This window comes from Elephantulus edwardii, unplaced genomic scaffold (genome assembly GCF_000299155.1).
Source record: "Elephantulus edwardii isolate Elephantulus edwardi_28Jun2011 unplaced genomic scaffold, EleEdw1.0 scaffold00027, whole genome shotgun sequence".
Lineage (NCBI taxonomy): Eukaryota > Metazoa > Chordata > Mammalia > Macroscelidea > Macroscelididae > Elephantulus > Elephantulus edwardii.
Genome location: NW_006399777.1, coordinates 17,151,780 through 17,173,388, shown reverse-complemented (window position 1 = coordinate 17,173,388; position 21,609 = coordinate 17,151,780). Strand labels below are relative to the sequence as shown.

The window sequence follows — 21,609 nt, the reverse complement described above, 5'->3', positions numbered from 1 at the left end:
GATGAATTGCATTGCGAAAGTCAGCTGGCGGGGACTTCTCCAGAGTACTGAAGAGCAATGACATCAGGCTGGAGACTAAGGTACGCTTGATCCTAGCCATAGTCTTTGCAATTACGTGCTACACATCGGAGAGCTGGACAGTGACTAGGGATGATAGAGAACTGATGCCTTCGAGCTGTGGTGCTGGAGAAGAGTGCTGAATATAGCATGAACTGGTAGGAAAACAAACAGGTTTGTCCTGGGGAGGGTGAAGCTGGAGTGCTCCTTGGAGGCAAGGATTCTGAAGCCTTGTCTGACATACTCTGGGCATATTGCGAGGAGGGACCGGTCCTTAGAGAGGGACATCATGTTTGGGAGAGTGAAGGGTCAGCGCAGGAAAGGAAGGCCCTCTATGAGATGGATCAATTCAGTGGTTGGGGTGGTGGGAGTGGGAGTGTCGAAGACGGTGAGGTTGACACAGGATAGAGCAGGCTTTAGGGCTCTTGTACACAGGGTTGCTATGAGCTGCAAGCAACTCAACGGCACATAGCAACAACAACAAACTAAGGAACACCTAGAAATGAAAACTAAGAGAGGCAGTTTCCACTACCCATTACGGGAGAAGAAATAGATCTTTGCTTGAAATATGAGACAGAATGAATAGATGCCATTAGGTGCTATAAGATACTCTGGGATCCAAAGAAGATCAAATTAAAAGTTCGTAAAAGTATCTAGCACGTTTGGATCCACTAGGAATTTCTGTTTGGCTGAAATACAGAATGCACCCTAAACCTCACTTATTGACACGGTGAAGTTCCAAAGACCAGGTCTTGATACAAAAGTTAGGCTATGAAGGAAAAAAAAAAGTTAATGACCACATCAAATAATAAAATGGAGAAGGACTATGTCATTACATAAGTGCCAAACTTCAACATTACATAACTGTCCACCAAAGAGAATCACAGCCCAGCAAAGGGGATGTATAACTTAAACCATCATAACTAACGTTCCTGGCTGCCTTGCACTATAGGTTCTGTTACTGTGACCCTATCAACAGCAGATGGGAAGCTTGCCCTATCCTGTGCCAGGCTCCTTAAATAAAGATATCCATGTGCCACCACTTAGATAATATGTACTGACGCCATCAAACAGCAGATTTACTTTGGGTTGTTTACTTTGAAAACCATCAAGCCTGAAATATAGAGTGTTAGACACTCCGCTGGACATCTGCACTAGGATCTTTCCTTAAGGAAGGAGGGGAGTCAGTATTTGACGGCTGTGAGACCACTGATCACCTGTAAACTACTGACATTTTCATCTACTGTGACAGGAGTATTGTTAGCTACTACTGCACCATTAGAATAGGGGGTGCTCTCGTAAATGGGGTGAGGAGGACAAGACCTAAGGGAATGAAAAGGAAGAAGGTGCTCACAATCCCTCCTCGAGGAAGGAATTCTTAAGAAGAGATCACACAGAGAAAGTAAGTCCACGGCCAAGTGAAAACGCAGAGCACCAACGGCCTGACTGCTGAACACACATGAACTGCCCTCAGAGTAAATGCGCTCAGTCTTCACTCTGAGTAAATGGAAGAATGATCAAAACGGAAATGAACGCAGCAGAATCAGGATGAGAATCACTAACAAGCTTCTCTACGGAGATGATACAACCTTCCTTGCTGAGAAATCAAAGAGGAACCGGAGCACTTGCTAAATGAAGATCAAAGGTTCCAGTCTTCAGAACGAAGAAAGCTAACACCTTGATATAAAAACAAAAGTCCTCACAACTGGACCAATCAGCAACATCAGGGTTAACAGAGAAACGACTGAAGTTACTGAGGCTTTCACCTACTTGCCTGAACTAGCCTGAGGGAGCAGCCCTGCACCCTGAGCACTGCTCACGTAAGACGCTTCTTCCCACTGCCAGACATGCTTATGAGATTAGAAGGAAAATGTCCCTGGCTTGCTTCTACTTAGAAAATGCTTTTAAAATACAATATAAAGCCATAAAGGCAAGAAAAGTACCAAGAAAGAAATTCTTGATTCCCGACTGCATTAAGTCAAACAGGAGTCTCTTAACAGCAAAACTGTGTGTGCAATTACAGTTAGCAAAATAATTCAAAGAAGAAATAAATCAAATCTATTTTGACATGTAAGAAAAATACCCCCCCCAAAGAGCCCATGATTGTATCCATATCTGATTAAAACAGAATAAAAACAAGAATCAGACATTCTTCAGAATGCCATTGCTAACGTCATATCTTGGAATAATATTAGAACAAAATTTACGACTGGTCAAATCTTACTGGTCATGTTTCTTTTCCCCCCATTACAAGTGGATACTAATATTATAGATGTCTTAATACAGTGAAATATTGAGTCTAACCTATCGGAAGTTGGTGAACACATAAATCCAAAGACATAATATATTATTCTGAAGATGGACAGTATTAGAATACTTCTAAATAAAATGTTCAAGGCCTTTGAAAGCATAAAATACTCCCTTCTGAGCAGGGCTTTTGTGGCTGTCACAAACTGACACCTAAAAATGTTCTGAGAGACTGATGGGAACAGGGGGTTCCGTGAATTGTTTTGCACATGACTATGCATGAAGTTTTCCAGCCTAAAAGTAGACATGTAGTGTCAAACCTCAACTCCAACCACACAGAGAAGTGATAACAAAGTGTAAAGACCATGGGTATACATTTTCATCCCAAATATTAAAAAGCATTGCTATGGATTTTTGCACAGATCATTGCCACAGGAATGGAAAGCTGCTGCATTCCTATCAATACCTGGTCAAAACTATTTAAAGAATATATCATAGAAAAAGAAGGAAAGGAAATAGGGAGGGGAGGGGAGGGAAGAGAGAGAGAGAGACACACAGAGAGACAGAGAGAGAGAGAGAGAGAAAGGAAGGAAGGAAGGAAGGGAGGGAGGGAGGGAAGGAAGGAAGGAAGAAGGAAGAAATGAATTGGCAGGAACCTTAAAAGAAACATTAAGCATTTTAAAGATGTTAAATGAAATCAATGGATACCCTTACCAAAACATGGCCAAGTGTGGTCTGAAGAAGGTGGGTCTATAAAACCTTTCTTGGTATGCACAAAGGATTGCTGAAAGTGATAAAGATTTTAAAGTCGTTCTCATGTTAAGTTGCTCATCATTAAGTCCAAGGTGACCTTCCAGGGATCAAGTAGCAGCAAGCTATCTGGGAAGAGTGTAACCTGACAGAAGGCAGAGGCTTACACCAAACGTATATATGCTTGTTAAAATTTTTAAAATATAATAACCACAAAACAGATCTAATTCTAGGTACCATTTTGAAATGTTAGGTTTAACTATAACATACAACACCAAAATGGATTTTGCCTCCTAACAGAGGCAGAGGCACTTCCCTTAAAGAGACTGGTAACATTATTTTAGAGATGTTCTATAAATTCTAGGCTCATTTGGTTGAAAGCGAGCCATATAATTTCATTTTTACTCCAGAGTTTCTAGAAAGAACTGATCATAATTGTTATAAAATAGAATTGCCATCACTAGTTAAGTACATACAACAGATGACTTTGCAGATGTTAAGCACATACATGCACCCAAAGGCATTATTTATGCAATGTTATGGATTGGTCTCCAAGATCATTTTTCCATGTGAGAAAAGCAAGGTTTAAACACACACACACAGACACAGACACACACACACACACACACACTGACAATATAACCATCATTCTGTAGAAGATGGTGTCTCTCTGGAGACTAAGGTGCATCTGATACAGGCTATGGTCTTCACAATCACTTGTTATGCATCAGAGAGTTGAACAATGACCAAGGAGGATAGAAGGAGAATTGATGCCTTTGAGCTGTGGTGCTGGAGAAGAGTATTGAGAGTACCATGGACTGCTAGGAAAACAAACAGATTTGTCCTGGAAAGGGTTAAACCGGGTGGCTCCTTGGAGGCAAGGATTCTGAGGCTCCGTCTAACATTCTTTGGACATGTTGTGAGGAGAGACCGGTCCTTGGAGAGGGACATCATGCTTGGGAGGGTGGAGGGACAGCGCAGGAGGGGAAGGCCCTCTATGAGGTGGATTGATTCAGTGGCTGGGATATTGGGATGGGAGTGTCAGAGACAGTGCGATTGGCACAGGACAGAGCGGAGTTTAGGGCTGTTGTACATAGGGTCGCTATGAGTCGCAGGCGACTCGACGGCACATAACAACAACAACTGTAGAAGAGAGTGAAAAATGAGGACAGGTGTAATCCAGGAACTCATCTGGAGTGATAACAGTGATTACTCTGGAGAAGGGGATAAGCAGTTAGGCAACAGGACCTGGCAGGAAATGGCTCATTATGTATTTTTTTCTATCTTGAGTTTTTCCACCCCATGACTGTAGTAACTACACAGAAATAAGTACATTAAATTCACCAGTGCAAGTAAACAGCACTCCTTGCTAATTCCCAGGCCCCTCTGAAATATTAACTATTACTATTCTTATTCTTATTCTACACGGTTCAAGACCACAGAATGATGGGCCATCTCCTCCTGTGTGATTAACTGCCTCTGAAAACCCACCACAGGGTCGGCTCTGGGTCGGTTCTGACTCGATGGTACTCGACGACAACAACAACAACTAGAATAAACAATCTCTAATCATAACAACAACAACAACAATTTCTTGGAGTTACAAAAATATTTGTAGATTAAATATCGGAGAAATATCTCTTAGTTCATGGCTGGATACTAATTTTTTATCACCTCATTTCAGGTAAGGTAGCTACTGACACTATGTTATGTTTCAATGGTAACAAAATCATGGATTTAATGTTCAAACTAAATCACTAAAAAACATAATAATCCAAAGAGATTCGTGAATCCACTTTTATTTTTTTTTATTTTTTTTGTGAATCCACTTTTAAAATCAACCTGGAAATGAGATTTTTGAAGTTAGCACTGAGAAAAGTTTCTTTTACTTTCCTACATTATACAATGTTCAAATACATAGTTTTCAGCAAAATAAAAGCATCTGAGAACCACACAGCTCTAATTCACCTAATGTTTTAGATTTATGGTAAATAAATGCCATAGTTGTACTGTAGAGGTAAATGCCTTTTCTCTCCATGGAAGCGGTTTTGCTCAATGGAGAAACTGGTGAACACAATTCTAGTTACAATTTAAAAATTCTGACTGAAGAATGACCAGCTCAAGAAGCAACCTCTTATCAAAGAGTGCAACTGCTCTTTAATATTAATATAATAGCAGTATTCTGGCCTGAAATCGAACCCTTCTTTCCTTTTATGTATCATTTATGAAAAATAAAAATATAAAATAAAAAAAGCAATCCCTCCCCTCCAAAACACCCAGGTTATCTTCAAAACCAAACCAACTCTGTGTCTTGCCACAGAGGTAAATGGAAGCTTAAATCTTAACTTCATTCTTCACTTAAGATGTTACCACCTACTGGGTTAGTTTTGACAATTTTTGTTTTCTTGATGTTGATCCACTACTGTATTGATCTCATCTTACTTGGATCTAATCAGTAACCTTGGCACCAGCAGTGAGGAAATCAGGAGACAGTGCTTTGGTAAGTCTGTTGTCAGGGATCTCTCCAAGGTCCTGAAGAGCAATGATGTCAGAAGACTAAAGTGTGCCTAATTCAGGACATGATCTTTTCAATTAAGACTGCAGCCTTCAATATAGATTAAAACTCAACATCCTAGGCACCTCCTAGGCGGCTGCTGTCAAGGCAGGTTCTGAGATGTAACCAAGCTTACAGTGCCAGGTCACCTGCTACCACAAAGGTTGTAACAAATACAGTTCAGTTACAAAGGAAAAAAAACCCCACAAAACTCAACATCAAGAAAAACAAAGATTTTCACCACTGGGCCAATCGACAGCATCAGTATGGATGGTGAAGAGATTGAGATAGTTAACAGTTTTCATTTGCTTGGCTCCACAGTCGACACTCTTGGAACCAGGAGCCAGGAAATCAAGAGAAGAATTGCATTGGGAAAAGTCAGCTTGTCAGGGACCTCTCCAGAGCACTGAAGAGCAACAATGTCAGGCTGGAGACTAAGGTGTGCCTGATCTGGGCTATAGTCTTTGCGATTGTGTGCTATGCATAGGAGAGCTGGACAGTGACTACGGATGATAGAAGGAGAATTGATGCCTTTGAGCTGTGGTGCTGAAGAAGAGTATTGAATATACCATGGACTGTTAGGAGAACAAACAGGTTTGTCCTAAAAAGGGTGAAGGTGGGCTGCTCCTTAGAGACAAGGATTCTGAAGCTTCGTCTGACATACTCTGGGCATGTTGCAAAGAGGGACCAGTCCTTGAAGAGGGACATCATGTTTGATGGGTGGAGGGACAGTGCAGGAGAGGAAGACCACTGATGAGATGGAGCGATTCAGTGATTGGGGTAATGGGAGTAAGTGCGTCAGACAGTGAGGTTGGCACAGGATAGAGCAGGCTTTAAGGATCTTGTGCAATAGGGTCGCTATGAGTCCCAAGCAACTAGACAGCGTGTAACAACGTAACTAAATATCTGAGAGCTGGACAATGAAAAGGCTGATAGTAGAATTGATGCCTTAGAGCTCTGATGTTGGAGAAGAGCACTGACTATTCCACGGACTTCCAAAAGAACGAGCACGTATGTCTTGGAGAAGGTGCAGCCAGAGGGCTCCGTAGAACTTTGTCTCTCACACTTTGGACATGTTGCTGAGAGAGGCTTTCCCTTGGAGGGACTTCATGCTTGGGAAGATAGAGAGGCAACGAAAGCAAGGAAACCCTTCAATGAGCTGGACTGACAGTGACCACAGCAATGACCTCCAGGGTGTCGGAGGTAACGAGGAGGGCACAGGCTAGGACCGGGTTCAGGTCTGTTGTTCACATGAGTCATACTCCACTTAGTGCACCTTAAAACACCACCACATACAAACTAATCCATGACTTCAGTATCGGAAAGCCTGGATGTTCTTCCTCCCCTACTCTCTACCATACCCTACGGCTCTGGCTTGGGAAGACCAGGAGCAACATGAAGGCGGCCTCTGTCCCAACGTCCATCTCTGTAGCTGTCCCTGAGAGAGGCAATGCCCCTTCTCAGGTCATTCATATTTAACTCTGTCCATCTGAAAAATATCAGATACACTGTGGGGGTGTTTTTGTTTGGTTCTTTTCTTTTCTTTTCTTTTTATGGAGGGGAGTTGGGACATAAGGGTGAAGAAAACAACTGATTTTAAAGTATGCTAAATTATTCTGAAGACATACATGAGACTTTAATTTACAGGAAAAGAAGATAAAATCTGTAATTAAGGGCATAACTAAATTATGTACTCCTATCCAGTTAACACATTTTATCAAGACATTTCTGGAGTTATACCTCAAATAACAGCTTAGCTTCTGAAAAGGGATAAAATCCAAACCCTTACTACATAGTGAGTCAAAGTTGGACTTTTCTCTTCTTAGGAAATTATTCTCTTTATTTCAAGAGATTTTAAATTAGAATTCAATAGAAAAATAGAAAATTACTGAGTGCAATGGGCTGAATGGTGACCCCAAACACATGGCCATGTCCTAATGCTCAGAATCTGTCACCTTTATCACATATGGCAAGAGGCGTGATTAAGGATCTGGAGAGAAAAAGTTTATCTTGGATTCTCTAACAGTAATCACTTGTTGGGGTGAATTCTAACACACGGGAAAATGAGAAGAGGTAGTTTTCACACACATACACATGTGCACACACACACAGACAGAGAGAAGGTGATGGAGAGATGGAGCAGCACGTGATGCTGACAGAAGCCAAGGAAAGGGGCGGCCACCAGAAGCTGAAAAGACAATGAAGGCCTCTCCTTGAGACCCTCATAACATATGTACACCCCCTATTTCAGACGTCCTGCCTCCCACACTGTGAGAGAATTCCTGTTTGAAGCCACCGACACTGCGGCACTTTGCTACAGCATCATGGGAAATAAAGCACTGAGGAAGAAGAGGGTATTCAAGCCGTAATCTTTAACGGATGTCTATTAAGAGTTGACTCAACTGCTTTCCATAATCTTGGAGCTAACACTAACAGACATCACTGGATAACCTCACGGGGGGTCCCGGGAGCAGCAGTTACACCTACTTCCTAACGACCAGTCAAAAGATACGAGAAGAAATGAAATCTGGTCTTTCAAACCAGACTAAAAAAAATCAGCAAACAGAAATTAAAGACAAACACACATGTCAAACACTCACACGTGGACACAACTTCTAAAACTATGCGCCAATGGGATCTGACCACATAACAGGGCAAAGTGGGCAGAAGGACCTGGGAAAGGGAGCGTCACGACCCGGAAAAGTGAGCAGAACCCAGGCGTCGGCAATCGGGAGAAAGTGATGTGTAGAGAACTTTAAAACACAAAGGCCACATTCTAGGCAGGCAGATTGGCACCTGGTCATCCTGAAACTGAATTTAACACTCCAACAGTGTTACCTCTCGACACCTCAATGTTGTCACCTTTACACATGGATCAATTCCAAGTTAATAACCGGGCAGGGCCACTGTGACGACGACAGGAGATCGCATGGTCCTGCCTGTGGTTTAGGACAGAGCTTCTCTCCACATAAACTAGCTACATTACACTCATTTCTAGATGAAAAATTTAAGAAAGCTAAAAGAAAAAAAACCAAAACCCACCAACCAACCCAACCCCAAAACAACAAAACAAACGCCACAGCTTAAAGCACAAAGCCTTTCCTGCATTCTGTTGACAGCCAAGGAACAGGCACTTACCACATCGCTAGCGCTGGAAAACTCGTTATTAACTAGACTTTCCAGAGCCATCCACCGCACTGGCCTGTTCTCATTGTCCCCCAGGCAGTGATAGTCCATGGGGAACAAGTCTCTGGAGAGGGCATTATCTGTGATCTTCACTTGGAGTGTATCATCAATGCTATCAGGGAAAGACAAGAACAACATAGTCAGCCTGAGCACCGGACGCAGATCACCAGTTCCTCCTGCATCCCCCACCAGTGCCATCCCCTGAAAAGAATCCCAAACCCAGGGAACACCAAGCATCGCAAGTCAACAAAGCGCTCCTGGCACCTACACACAGTTCCTGGCGGCCAGGTCTTTGTGGATGACTTCCCTTCGGGCCAGATAGCTCATCCCACAGGCAATCTGAATGGCCATGTGCACCAGGTCTTGTTGAGAAATGGCCTGTGGTCAAGACAAAGTGGCAGTGTTTACAATTAGCACAAAAAAATCATGATGACTGCCGCTTCCTGGATCTCACATCCCTACTCTGTACACAGCACTCCTGTGCCCCAATGTACTGATTTGTAAAAAGATACTTCTTGAGCAGGAATATATTTCCATATCTCCTTTATCTACCACAGACCTTTCATTCTGTAACATGTCATGAACTTGACTATCTCCTCTTGTCCATCAGGTATGTTAGCGCCCCAATTTCTAGTACATATAGGAGTTACTCAATAAAGATCTGTTCCCCTGACTATGGAATTCCCAAGGTAAGTATTTCAAATGTTTATTATTCAAAACCTTGTCCTTGTCTTTTAAAACAGTGGTTCTTCTTGGGGGATAATTCCCCGAGGACTATTCTCAAACTAATACAAGTCCACACTCTCTGCCCTCATCTGCCCCTCTGTATGTATGTCAGCATCATGAGCTGAGGAATGAAATTATTTCCTAAGTGACACAAAAGGCCCCAGGTCCCAACCACTTACTGGGAATCCCAGCTTTAACCCTGTCAGTTCACAAAGCATACTGCACGTGCTAAGCCTTTGAATCATTTTTTCCCAGCGACTACAGCAAGTAAATTATTTTTTAAAATCTATTTAACGGGGTTACCAGAGACAGCTAGCAGCAAAATACTTGCTAGGATTAACTGCCATTATTAGCATCATAAAAGCATTTGGAAGCTGACCAAATGCTTTACAGCGATCTGCAGACAGTGATGACAGAGGACTTCCTAGCTGACTAAACTCTTACAGTCAAACACTGTCAGACTACACCCCGTAATCCTCAACAATCTAGGTCTCTAGTCATTACCAGCTATTAGTATAATATGGACCACAGGGATCTGCAAAGAGTTTCCCTTCTAAAAGGAAAATCTAGCATCTTCAAACACCTCGTAAGCAAACGACTGGGTTGGTATTACACGGGATGTGGGGCGTGATTATGAATAAATACAAGATTTGGCATTTAAGAGAAACTTCAGCATCAGCAATGCATAAGCTTCAAGACAGCAATCAAAGCATCTTCATTTTCCTCTAAAATTATCTCCTGGCTTTTTACAAAGTTTTTGGTGGGGTTCGCCTCACCTAGGTCTTTAAACAGGTTATACATTGGAATTTTAGCGTCCATTTGAAAAGGTGTGATCACTCAGTTTTGAGGGGAACTTCAAAAAGGAGCAAGTAACTAGAAATAAACTCTTCTAACTCATACTGGTTTAACGTCCAGCATCTATCTCTCGTGTCTAGAATCTGTCAGGATTTACTAATCGTACATATGTATGTGTGTATATATCTATACCTATATCTGTATCTATCTACATATATAGGTATATGTAGAGATAGAGATAAAGATATAGATATAGATAGATATAAATATATAGATATATGTAGATAGATATAAATATAGATAGAGATATATAGATATGTTCTTAATGGATAATTACATTCTTCTAAGTAATATAGCCCTGGTCTGTCCATTTCCTGGACAGAGGTAACTCGTGGTTGTTGTGATACTAAATATTGTGACACTGATGTGTCAAATCTGATAATGGTCACCCACGGTGGACAGTGTTTGGTGGAGCTCCCTGATTAAAACAGGCTTGGAAACAGGAATGGCATCCACTTCCAAATAGCTTGCCTCCAGAAACTCTACAAACGTGGAGAAATGACCTAAGTTATACAAGTGTTCAGGTCTTTCGTTCATAGGGTCGCTATGAGTCGTCTATGACTCTACAGCACCTAACAACAACTAATTTCTAAGCTTGCAATCATTGCATCCCTTATATGTGCAAATTCTGCCTTAAAAAAGGATTTTTAGAAAAGTGCAACAATGAATGAATGGAAATCCAAAGTCTCTAAATTTTTACTGAAATTAATAATAAATTTTAAAAAATTTTAAAAAAGAAAAGGATTTTTAATAAAAATTTTAAAGCTACAAATATAAAAAGGTACAATCAAAGGTTACAGGTAAATCTGCACCGGGGCAAATGTTTCTCACCTGAGGATTATTGGCCTCTACTAACTTGCACTGCCGTAAGAAGAGTTTCAGGTTCCCCCAGTTCATGTAAGGCAACACCACCATCGGCTTTTCTCCTTCTTCTATACACACATGTGTAATAGGAAGGAGATTTCTATGGGAGAAAAAGAAACCGGAAGAGAAGTGACATCTGAAACCTGAAGCTTATGTCCAATAAAATGTAATAAAAAAGATAAAAGATATTCTTAAAACAAAAACAACCAAACATATTTCAAAACGTAATTATAAACAAAAATTGTCATTAAAAATGCAACATTATAAATGCTCTCTAATTTCAACCAGACTCGGAGGTTCCCATACATGTACTTTCTGATAGAGGAAAGTTAAAACCTCTAAGTTGTTTCTTAAAGACTGAATTCTCTGAAGATACACAAGATACACTAAATCTTACTTGAAAAAGTATTCAGAGGCATTTAAGTGATCAAGACTTTGTGATGATAAACCCCATTTATTCCATTATTACAGTTTTTCAAAAAACCCTGGTGCAGAATGTGAATAAGGCAAGACCATTTAGAGGCTCCTAAGAAGTTGAAATCACCACAAAACCAAGAAGTCCTCAGCTGCTCACAGGGCATGGGACCGAGAATTAGGTTTCTGAACCACCATCTCTCATCCGAATGACCACCTGCATGCCCGCCACCTCTTGCCCGTAGTTTCCCGAAGACGGAGATCCTACAGACCATACACGGCGGAGCTGACGTGTGCAAGTTAAGTGCACGGCAGACAATGTCTGCTATCTCCACGGCTCAACAGTACATGAAGACATTTAATCTTCTGCATGATGGCATCTCCTCCATCTGGAAGCATTATTCATTTATGCAAGACTATAAACATTTTTACATGATCACTTCATTTTCTCTACTAAACTGAAAATTTATACAGACAAGAATTATACTAGGCTCTTATTTTCCTACATAACTCCTTGTACTCTCCTCCATGCATGTGTGTGTATTTATAATAAGCATTTGATATACGTTGTTGTTGTTATGTGCCATCGAGTCGCTTGCGACTCATAGCGACCCTATGGACAACAGCCCTAAACCCTGCTCTGTCCTGTGCCAATCGCATTGTCTCTGACATGTCCATGCCCAGTATCCCAGTGACTGAACGCATCATTGAGGGTCTTCCTCTCCTGCGCTGACCCTCCACCCTCCCAAGCATGATGTTCCTCTCCAAGGACTGGTCCCTCCTTACAACGTGTCCAAAGTATGTCAGACAAAGTTTCAGAATCCCTGCCTCCAAGGACCAGCCTGGCTTCACCCTTTCCAGGACGAATTTTTTTGTTCTCCTAGCAGTCCATGGTATAGTCAACCCTCTTCTTCAGCACCACAGCTCAAAGGCATCAACTCTTCTATCATCTCTAGTCACTGTCCAGCTCTCTGAAGCATAGCAAGTAAGGGCAAATACCATGGCCTGTATCACGTGCACCTTAGTCTCTAGACTGACATCGTTGCTCCTCAGTACCTTGGAGAGGTCTCTGACAACAGCCTTTCAAAGTGCAATTCGTCTTTTAATTTCCTGGCTGCTGGTACCAAGAGTGTTTACTGTAGAGCCAAGCAAACGGAAGTTGTCAACAATCTCAATCTCTTCACCATCTAACATGATGCTGCCAATCAGCCCAGTGGTGAAAAATCTTTGTTTTCTTGACATTCAGCTTCAATCCATATTGAAAACTGCAATCCTTGACCTTGTGCAGCAAGCGCTTCAGGTCCTCCTCAGTTTCTGCAAGCAGGATTATTGAATCACGGGACATTTTTCCACCTACTAGGTTTTTTTACAAAACTTGAATACAAATTTGAACAAATTCTTTTAATTTCCCTCACTCCTTGACCCATCAAATTGTACAACCCAATGATTAACCCCTTCTCCCCCTGCACATCCACATCCCTCTGCTTCCAGCCTCTCCCACCCCTCCCGAATCCTTATACTCATTTTACAATAATAGTTTTATACAATACAGTATTCCACTGTGTGAATGCACCATAATTTCTCAATCAATTTGTCTGTGGTTGGACATTAGGGTTCTCTCCATGTTCTTGCGATGATGAATAACACTGCTATGAACACTGGTGTACAAATCTCCATTTGTGCCTCAGTTCTCATATTCTCAGGGTATATTCCAAGTAGTGGAATAGCTGGGTCATATAGAATTTCTATGTTCAGCTTTTTGAGGAAGCGCCAGACTGCCTTCCAGAATGGTTGCACATTTTACAATCGTACCGACCAATCTGAAGAGTTCCTTTCTCGCCACGTCTTCTCCAACATCTATTACTTGCTGTTCTGTTAAACTTTGCCACTGTTAACTGGAATCACAAGATTTTTAACTCTTCAAAGGGGTGTTTTCAGTCCCTAAATACTGTTCATTCATTTCTCCCCCACTTAACAAAAAGGTCCTTTATTTATTTGCTAACTAAAAAAAATTAACCTGCTCATTATATTAGTGTGAGAACCTAAATGAAACCTTGGCTTTGAAATCTGAACCGAGGAAAACTCCCCTTCCCGGCGACCCGGGGAACAACTGTGTTTCTTCCTTTCCAGTACCAAGACTTATCAGCATCAAACGTTCCCGTCAGCCTTGGTTTTCCAGAGGCTGCGTGCTATTCTGTGTTCAATGACAGCAGAAACATCTGGATTGACCTCTGGCTTATTTGTTTGCTTTTCTACCACTACCATCCCAAGGCACTCAGCTTTCACTGTCAGTATCATTTTACTGACATTACTGTAACTATCTTCCCATTCACGCACTGCTATCCAGTCAGAACCGGCTCACAGCTGACCCTCCAGTGCGTGTGCAGGCACCGGAAACTGCACAGGAGGAGACTGGCCATCTTTCTCCCTTACAGTGGTGGATTCCAAGCCCACAGGCCTCAGTGTAACTCCTGACCCACTGCCTACCAGAGCCCTCTAGCTTCATTTTAGGACGCACTGGGGACTTAGTAGGTAAGGAGCTGCACTGTCAACCCAGAGTTACATGGCTCACATCCACCAGATGCTTCAAGGGAGAAAGGTGGGCAGTCTCTCTCACGCAATTTGCAACCTCTGAAAACCTGCTGGAGGAACAGCTATGAGTCGGTTCCATCTTGAAGGCACATAACTACATTAACAAGTTTTGAATATAAATGAAAGTCAAACAAAAAAAGTAAATCAAAGTTTCTTCTTTAAGGAAGCCCTGGTGGCCTAGTGGCAGGAAGCTGCACTGCAATCCCAGACGTGCGTGGTTCAAATCCACCAGATGCTCTGCTGAAGAAGGAGGGACAATCTCCTGTACCAGTCAAGATTCGATTTGACAGTACACACACACAAAAATAATAAATTTTTTAAAAAAGAAAGTTTATGGACTCTTGCCTATGGAGTCTATATGTTGAAAAATTTAATTAAAAGAATTTTTAATGCATGCATATCATCAGTCTATTTTTAATTAAAAAATTGCATACAAAGATTCATAAACTACTTCTACAAAGCTTAGTTACTTTTCTCCTTTTGTGGACTTTACAAATTGCTCTTTATTTTTTTCTCTTGAATGAATCTGCATTTTGCTTTTATATCAAAGAAGAAAAGGAAAACATTCCAAAACATTTTCAAGTCAGAACCCACAGCCGTGTTTTTAAGACAAGAATGTAGCATAAAATTTCACAGGCGTAAAATCTCTCACCTGTGATGAAGACCTCGTAGCTTACAACTTTCGGTGAGCATCATCGTCACCTGAACTTCAGATGCTTGATCTAGAGAAAGAAAAGATCACGCTGTGAGTGATAATACAACATAAAGCTATCACTTCAGTATTCACGCTCACTCAGAGTGACCCCTCAGGACAGCTCAGAACGGCCCCACCAGGTTTTTCAAGTTTCAGGGGGCAGACTGCCACACCTCTGTGCTGAGGCGCAGCTAATGGGTTCACGCCACCAGCCCTTTTACTAGCAGCCAAACACTTAACCACTGAGCCCCCCTTGCAGGTGTTACGTGTCATCTAGTCGAAGTGACTCCCAGCTGACCTCCCAGCAGGCTTTCAGGGGCTGTAAATGGCACAGGAGATTGTCTACCTTCTCCTTCAGAGAAGCTGGTGGATGTGAACTGCCTGCTTTTGTGTCGGCAGTGCAATTCCTTCCTACTAGGCTACCAGAGCTCCTTACTCCTTTAATACATTACATCAGTACATATTTGTGTGGGTTTTTTTTTAACTCATCTAACATTGATTTTATTTTTTCCTTCCGTTTCTTTTTTTCCACTTCCTTTCCTTTTCTATTATGATTTTAACAAAAGTTTACAGAAAAGTTGGATTTTCATTCATTCATCATTGCACATGTTCCTACCTACCCAGTTCGCATTTAAAAAAAAAATTGTAAAATATTCATTCATTGTTGAATACTTTCTTCCCTTCCCCCTCACACCCCTCCTCCATCCAGTTCATTTTGCTATGCACCTCTTATTCCGGACTGTTGTCATGCACATAATGCCTAATCATATATCCCTTTTAAATAGTTCTTTCCTTCATCTGTTCCAATGTAGGTTTCATTGCTTATCCCCTCTTTTCTTAGTTACCCCCCCAATTCTTATGTCAGTCTTGTTTTATAACAATGGTGTTATATAGTGTTTGTCCTTTTGTGACTGAGATATTTCACTCAGCATAATTTCCTCCAGAGTCACCCATGCTGTATAATATTTTATGAGTTTCTTGTTTTTCAGTACTGCATAGTATTCCATTCTGTGACTATACCATAGTATTTCTATCCATTTGCTGACGGGCACTTGGGTTGCTTCCATCTCTTTGGGTGGAAGCTCTGATTTCTTTAGGGTATGTATATTCCTTGTAGTAGAATTGCTGAGTCAAATGGTATTTCTATTTCCAACTTTTTGAGAAAGCACTAGACTGCCTTCTATAGTGGTTATATCATATTATATTCCCACTAGCAGTAAGTAAGAATTCCAATCTCTCCACAACCTCACTAGGATTTGTTGTTTGTTGCCATGCTGAACTTTGCTTTTGTTACTGGGGTGAGATGATACCTCATAGTTGTTTTGATATTTGTTTTTTCAGTGTGATTTGAGTAAAAGCTACACTTGCATATTTCTAAAACTGTACAAAATTTAGTAAATAAATTAGTAAAAATTAAAAAAAATAAAAAAATTAGTAAAAATTATAGGAAATAAGAACTTAATACCAGTAACTGCAAACTGACTCATTTTATGAAATTCAATTTCACAATACTTATAAAATACGAAATTAAGATTTCTAATTTCAAGCTCTGGAAAATCACGTATGGATAGCTATTAGTCTTTACATAAAACCATAACATTTCTCATACTGCAAACTCTAATTCCTTGTAACGTCTTAAGACAAAAGAAATAGAATTTTTTTTCCTTTTTGAACTCTTCTACTCATTAAGCATATAACAAAGCATATAGATTTATCAAAGAATTTCATCAGCTCTAAGCAGCTTCAATTTAAAAAATTAAACATAGATGCGAAAAGAATAAATCTCAGAGATACTCAATTACATGGAGTAATCTAACGATTTTGAGTCAAGCACATTATAGTGTAGTCAAAGTACTTCCCGTTGGCTTGCCATTCGAGTCTTAACACAGCTAACCTAAGGTACTGTACGTTCTTTAGTTTCCGTCCAGCACAGACAGAACCTTATAATTAACAGTACCAAGGCGTGGAAACAACGAATTCAAGTGTATACGGAAAGAGAAATCTTATCTTGTAAAACAGTCCTAGTATCCACATTGTGTTTTCTTATCAAGAGTTACTTCCTTTTTTCCTCCCCTTCCAACCTAACTCAACCCAAATCTTAATACAAACTTCTTTTGTTAAGTCAAAATTCATTCAGGACAAATGCAATAACAACCTAGTTCTAAACAGTCCACAGAATATTATCACTCTCAAGGGAAAATATTTCCTTATTAAAAAAAAAATAATAGAGAAAGGGCAAAAGAGTTTGTTGGTTTTTAAATTTATGGTTTAAATTTTACATTTACTAAAAGAAGTATGCAAAATATTCTTCAAAATAGTTAGAAAACCTATTAGGACCTAACTTAACATGAGTCTTTAACAGTGTTTCAGGGCCTGGCAAAAGGGAGAGCTAATAATAAAATGCATATTGAAATAAGCAGAAGTTAAACCATTTACATGAAAAAGAGAAAGTATGTGTGTATGTGTGTGTGTTCTGTATCCTTTTAAAACTAGTTATTTTGCCAAATTAAAAACAACTAAGTTTTAAAGATTTTTTTTGTTAGATTCATACAACCTAACTTTTTAGAAACAAAATAAAAACAGAATTAAATCCTTTACACTCTCTTACAAAGTCATGCATGGAAATTTAGATCTTCCAAATTAACTTTGTAAACGTCATAAAATTTTGTCACTTGGAGTAAAAAAATACTTGACTTTGATTTTTCTATTTACACATTCCTTTCTGAATTTTTGTAATGAGCCATTTTGTCATCATAAACTGTATTAGACTTATGAAGCATTAGCATCCTATAAGCATTAGGACCCTATAAGCATTAGCCCCCTATAAGCATTAGGACCCTATAAGCATCCGCGTCCTATAACACTGCATGTTTCTTTCTCTCAAAATGAGTGACTTAACTAAAGATTATTTTCATAAATAGCAACTAGAAATTGTCAAATTCTAGTATTTTATAGTCCTGCTAATTGATCAGTACTAGAGAATAAGGCATATGAATGTTTTGTCACTTGCTGTGCATCTGAGAGCTAGACAGCGAATAAGGATGACAAGAAGAAACGATGCCTCTGAGCTGTGGTGCTGGAGGAGAGCACTGACTAGTCCAAGGACTCCAAAAAGAAAAACAGCTGTGTCCTGGAGAACATGCACCAGGGCGCTCCTTGGAGGCAAAGACGGCAAAGCTTTACCTCACATACTTTGGACATGCTGTTAGGAGGGGCTACCATTGGAAATGGACATTATGCTTAGGAAGGCAGAGCACGCTCGAAGGAGAAGACGCTCACTCTTATGGTTTGACACAGTGTCTGCAGCAATGGGCTTTAGCATGTCAGAACTGATGAGACAGTGCAGGGTAGGAGAGGGTTCAGGCCGGTAGTTCACAGGACCGCTCGCTGTAAGCGGATCTTGACTCGATGGCACATAACAACAGAGAATACGCCTCTATCAAAAACATTCTAGCATATTTTGATAGAAAATCTCAACTGGATATAAATCAATAAATGAAAAAGTAGACATCACAGTTCAAAATACTATCTGAAAGGAGAGTATGTGAAAATATAAATTAGTACTACCGCTTAGAAAATAATATGGCAATGTCTACCAATGTTTTAAATGGGCCAGTGGTTCCAACTATAGATACACCTAGAAAAGTGCTATCAACAAATATAAATAATAAATGTAAATATATATGCACACACAAGAGGGCTATTTTCTGCAGCAATATATTTAAGAGCCATAAAGCACAGAAGAAAGATAAACAATGGCTATCCAGATGAGGCACCAGGGGCCTGGCAGCATCATTACTTCCTCATTGATAGTCTTTACTACTGAAGCAGGGGAAAGTACTGACAATGTTTCGTAAAGAGGAGAAGGGGCATAAAATAACTGTATTCTAGGACAAACACAACAGTAGATAAAGCAACAAAGACATCAAATGGATAAAAAAATTGAACTAGAAGTCTGTATGATACTAAATAAATGTTCAGCATCTTAATTTTTCAGACTCCTCTTTTTAGACACCTAATGAGACTAGCCTGAATCTTCTAAAGAATTCGCGGAAACGGGTATGGAGTGGGTCACCTGAGCCAGGGAAGCATTGTGGATATGGGGGGGAGGGAGCGCTGAGAATCCTACCTTTGACTGTTTTCACAAATGCTTGTTTTTCTTTATTTGGATCTTTTTCATCTATTAAAATTCCATGGAAAATACGTCCAAAAGTACCTAGGGGGGAAAAAAAGTAGTAAACCACTAAAATATCAATTACAAAACTTTCTGGTACAACACAGCTTAAAACGAACACAGCAGGGATCTATGTAATGACATTACAGGCTTCTACTACTGTAAACAGCTGAAACTCCCTTGGTTTCTAACGATGGCTACAAGTTTTCAGTTGTGAAACAGCTGAACCAGCTTTTCAGAATGCAAACCTCCCTGTTGTGGGGTCAGACCAACACAGAGCTGGGCCACCACTGAGTTTTCGAGACTCTAGGTCGCACAGGAAGAGGCCATGCATCTCTCTTCTCAACAAGATGCTGGAAGATTTGAACGACCAGAGAGGTATGTTCTTTGAGTTCACAGTGCAACTCATTACAGACTTACATGATATACACTATGTCTGTGAGAATTATTTATGATCCAGGGGCAGTGGCACTCAGGAACAGGGCACCTACAAAGGGAGTGGACTTGGAAGGCTTTGCCCATGGTAACTGGTGCTGTGTGTTGTCACACGCCATGGAGTCAGAACAGACTCACAGCTGACCCTCCAGAGGGTTTTCAGAGGCTATAAATCACACAAGAGAAAAATGCCCATCTTTCTCCCTCAGAGCAGCTGGAGGGATTTGAACTACTTAGCTTTAGGATGGCAGCGCAACTCCTTGCCACCAGAGCTCCCTAAGACAATGGCAGAAGGGGGAAGTACACTCTTCTCCCCACTGCTGCGGAGCTTTCAAGAGACCTTTCAGAGAGAGCCAAGAGGCTTGAGTTCTTAGGTTCAGAGAGCTCTGGCCTGCAATCTGACTCTCCCCGCTGTGCCGGACATCAAGCAAGTGCTCAGCCTCTCTGCCAGTTTCTTCACTGCTAACACGAGCTCCCTAAAACCCAGATGCCTGGGAAGAGAAGCTCTGACCTCTGTGTAGGGGGAGGAGAGGGGAGGGCGGAAGGAGTAGTTAAAAGTGAACTACTGAACACTTCCAAGTGGAGTAATTCAGAGACTCACGGATGAGCCTGAAGTTCCCAATTCATGCGGTGCCTGTGATTTACAGACAGTGATTCAGAAATTTAGCGACTGAGTTGGTCCGTGACATCCTGGTGCAGCAGTTTAAAGACTCTCTTTTGGTAACTGACAGCAGGGAAAGGCAACATGTCACCAGCCTGACTACGGGTCACCAATACCACACTCGCTGTGGGCCCCACAGCATGTCATCTGTGTGTCCACACTCTCACCAGAGTAAAACCCAGCAGAAAATCACATGGACTTTATCAGCTATCACATATACACACATACACTAGAAGAAAGGAGGTTTAAACACTGCAATTCACCATGACGTTCCCAGAAGCAACAACCTCAATTCCCACAAAAAATTGTCACCCCAAAAAAGTAATCAAAATAGAGAAGAAACAGAGCTTTCAGAAAAAGCAAGCCAGATGGAATTCTACGAGAAAGAATTCCAAAGAATGATGGCTAAGTATGGAAGACAAGTATGAGCAATGGAAGGAATCGACAAGGAAAAATCTGTAAGAAATGGAAAAATAAAAAGCACCACCCAACATGATAAAACCAACAGGATATTAGAAGCCAAGTAAAACAAGAAATTGCAACCCAGAATACTAGGTCCAACATCACAGAAGCTGTAAAGCAACAGGTTCAAAGGACAAAAGATCAGAACTGGACAAATGAAGGACACAATCAGTGAAATGGAAGCTTTGGTGGCTTAGGGTAAAAAGCTGTGCTGCCAATCCAAAGGTACACAGTTCAAATCCAGCAGATGCTCTGGAGGAAAAAGATGGGTAATATTCCTCCTGTGCAATTCACAGCTTCTAAAAACCCACTGGGGAGTCAGCTATGAGTCAGTCCCAACTCTGCGGTAAACAACAACTATTATTGTGGTGCTATCTAATTCTTCTTAATCTGCTAAAGTCTATTTGTGTATTGTATAGCTCTACCATTTGGTCCTAGATATAAATTAAGGTTATGCTGTCTTGTTGTACTGACCGTTTAATCATTATACCATCTCATTCCTTGTTTCTTACGCTGCTTTTTACTTAAAAGTCTAATTTATCAGAGGTTAACATTCCTGCTCCTGCTTCTTACTAGCTGCCATTTATTTTTTCCCCCATATTTTTCTTCTCAGTATCTTTTTTTCTTATTTTTTTTTTTTTATTTTCAGTATCTTTAACCTCATGGGTCAGGTACGTCTCTTACAAAGGGCACACGGATGGTTGTAATTTTCTTGTAAATTTTGTTATTCTTTTTCTCATAACCGGTACATTTAATCCATTCACACTCTGTGTTATTATAAACAAAATTCTACTGGGGAAGATGACATGGTGAGGGGCCCACAGTGAGCGTGGTCCGGGCTTGGGCTCATGGCTCATGTCACTGTGGCCTCTTCCCCACTAGCAGTTAACAAAGGGAGGGTTTACTGAGTTGTGCACTGGTCAACTGTGATTAATATT

The 21,609-nt window shown here is 40.7% G+C and overlaps 1 protein-coding gene across 1 annotated transcript in view; it reads right to left on the bottom strand.

Annotated features, from left to right (window-relative positions):
• Positions 1 to 21,609, bottom strand: part of RYK (receptor-like tyrosine kinase) — a 165,191-nt gene that overhangs the window by 11,291 nt on the left and 132,291 nt on the right. Inside the window, exons 9-13 of the mRNA XM_006883419.1 lie at positions 19,069 to 19,155; positions 14,898 to 14,967; positions 11,207 to 11,339; positions 9,063 to 9,172; positions 8,747 to 8,906 (exon numbers count right to left, since the gene is read on the bottom strand). Coding sequence (XP_006883481.1) covers positions 8,747 to 8,906; positions 9,063 to 9,172; positions 11,207 to 11,339; positions 14,898 to 14,967; positions 19,069 to 19,155 — 560 coding nt within the window. The remainder of the gene's footprint in view (positions 1 to 8,746; positions 8,907 to 9,062; positions 9,173 to 11,206; positions 11,340 to 14,897; positions 14,968 to 19,068; positions 19,156 to 21,609) is intronic.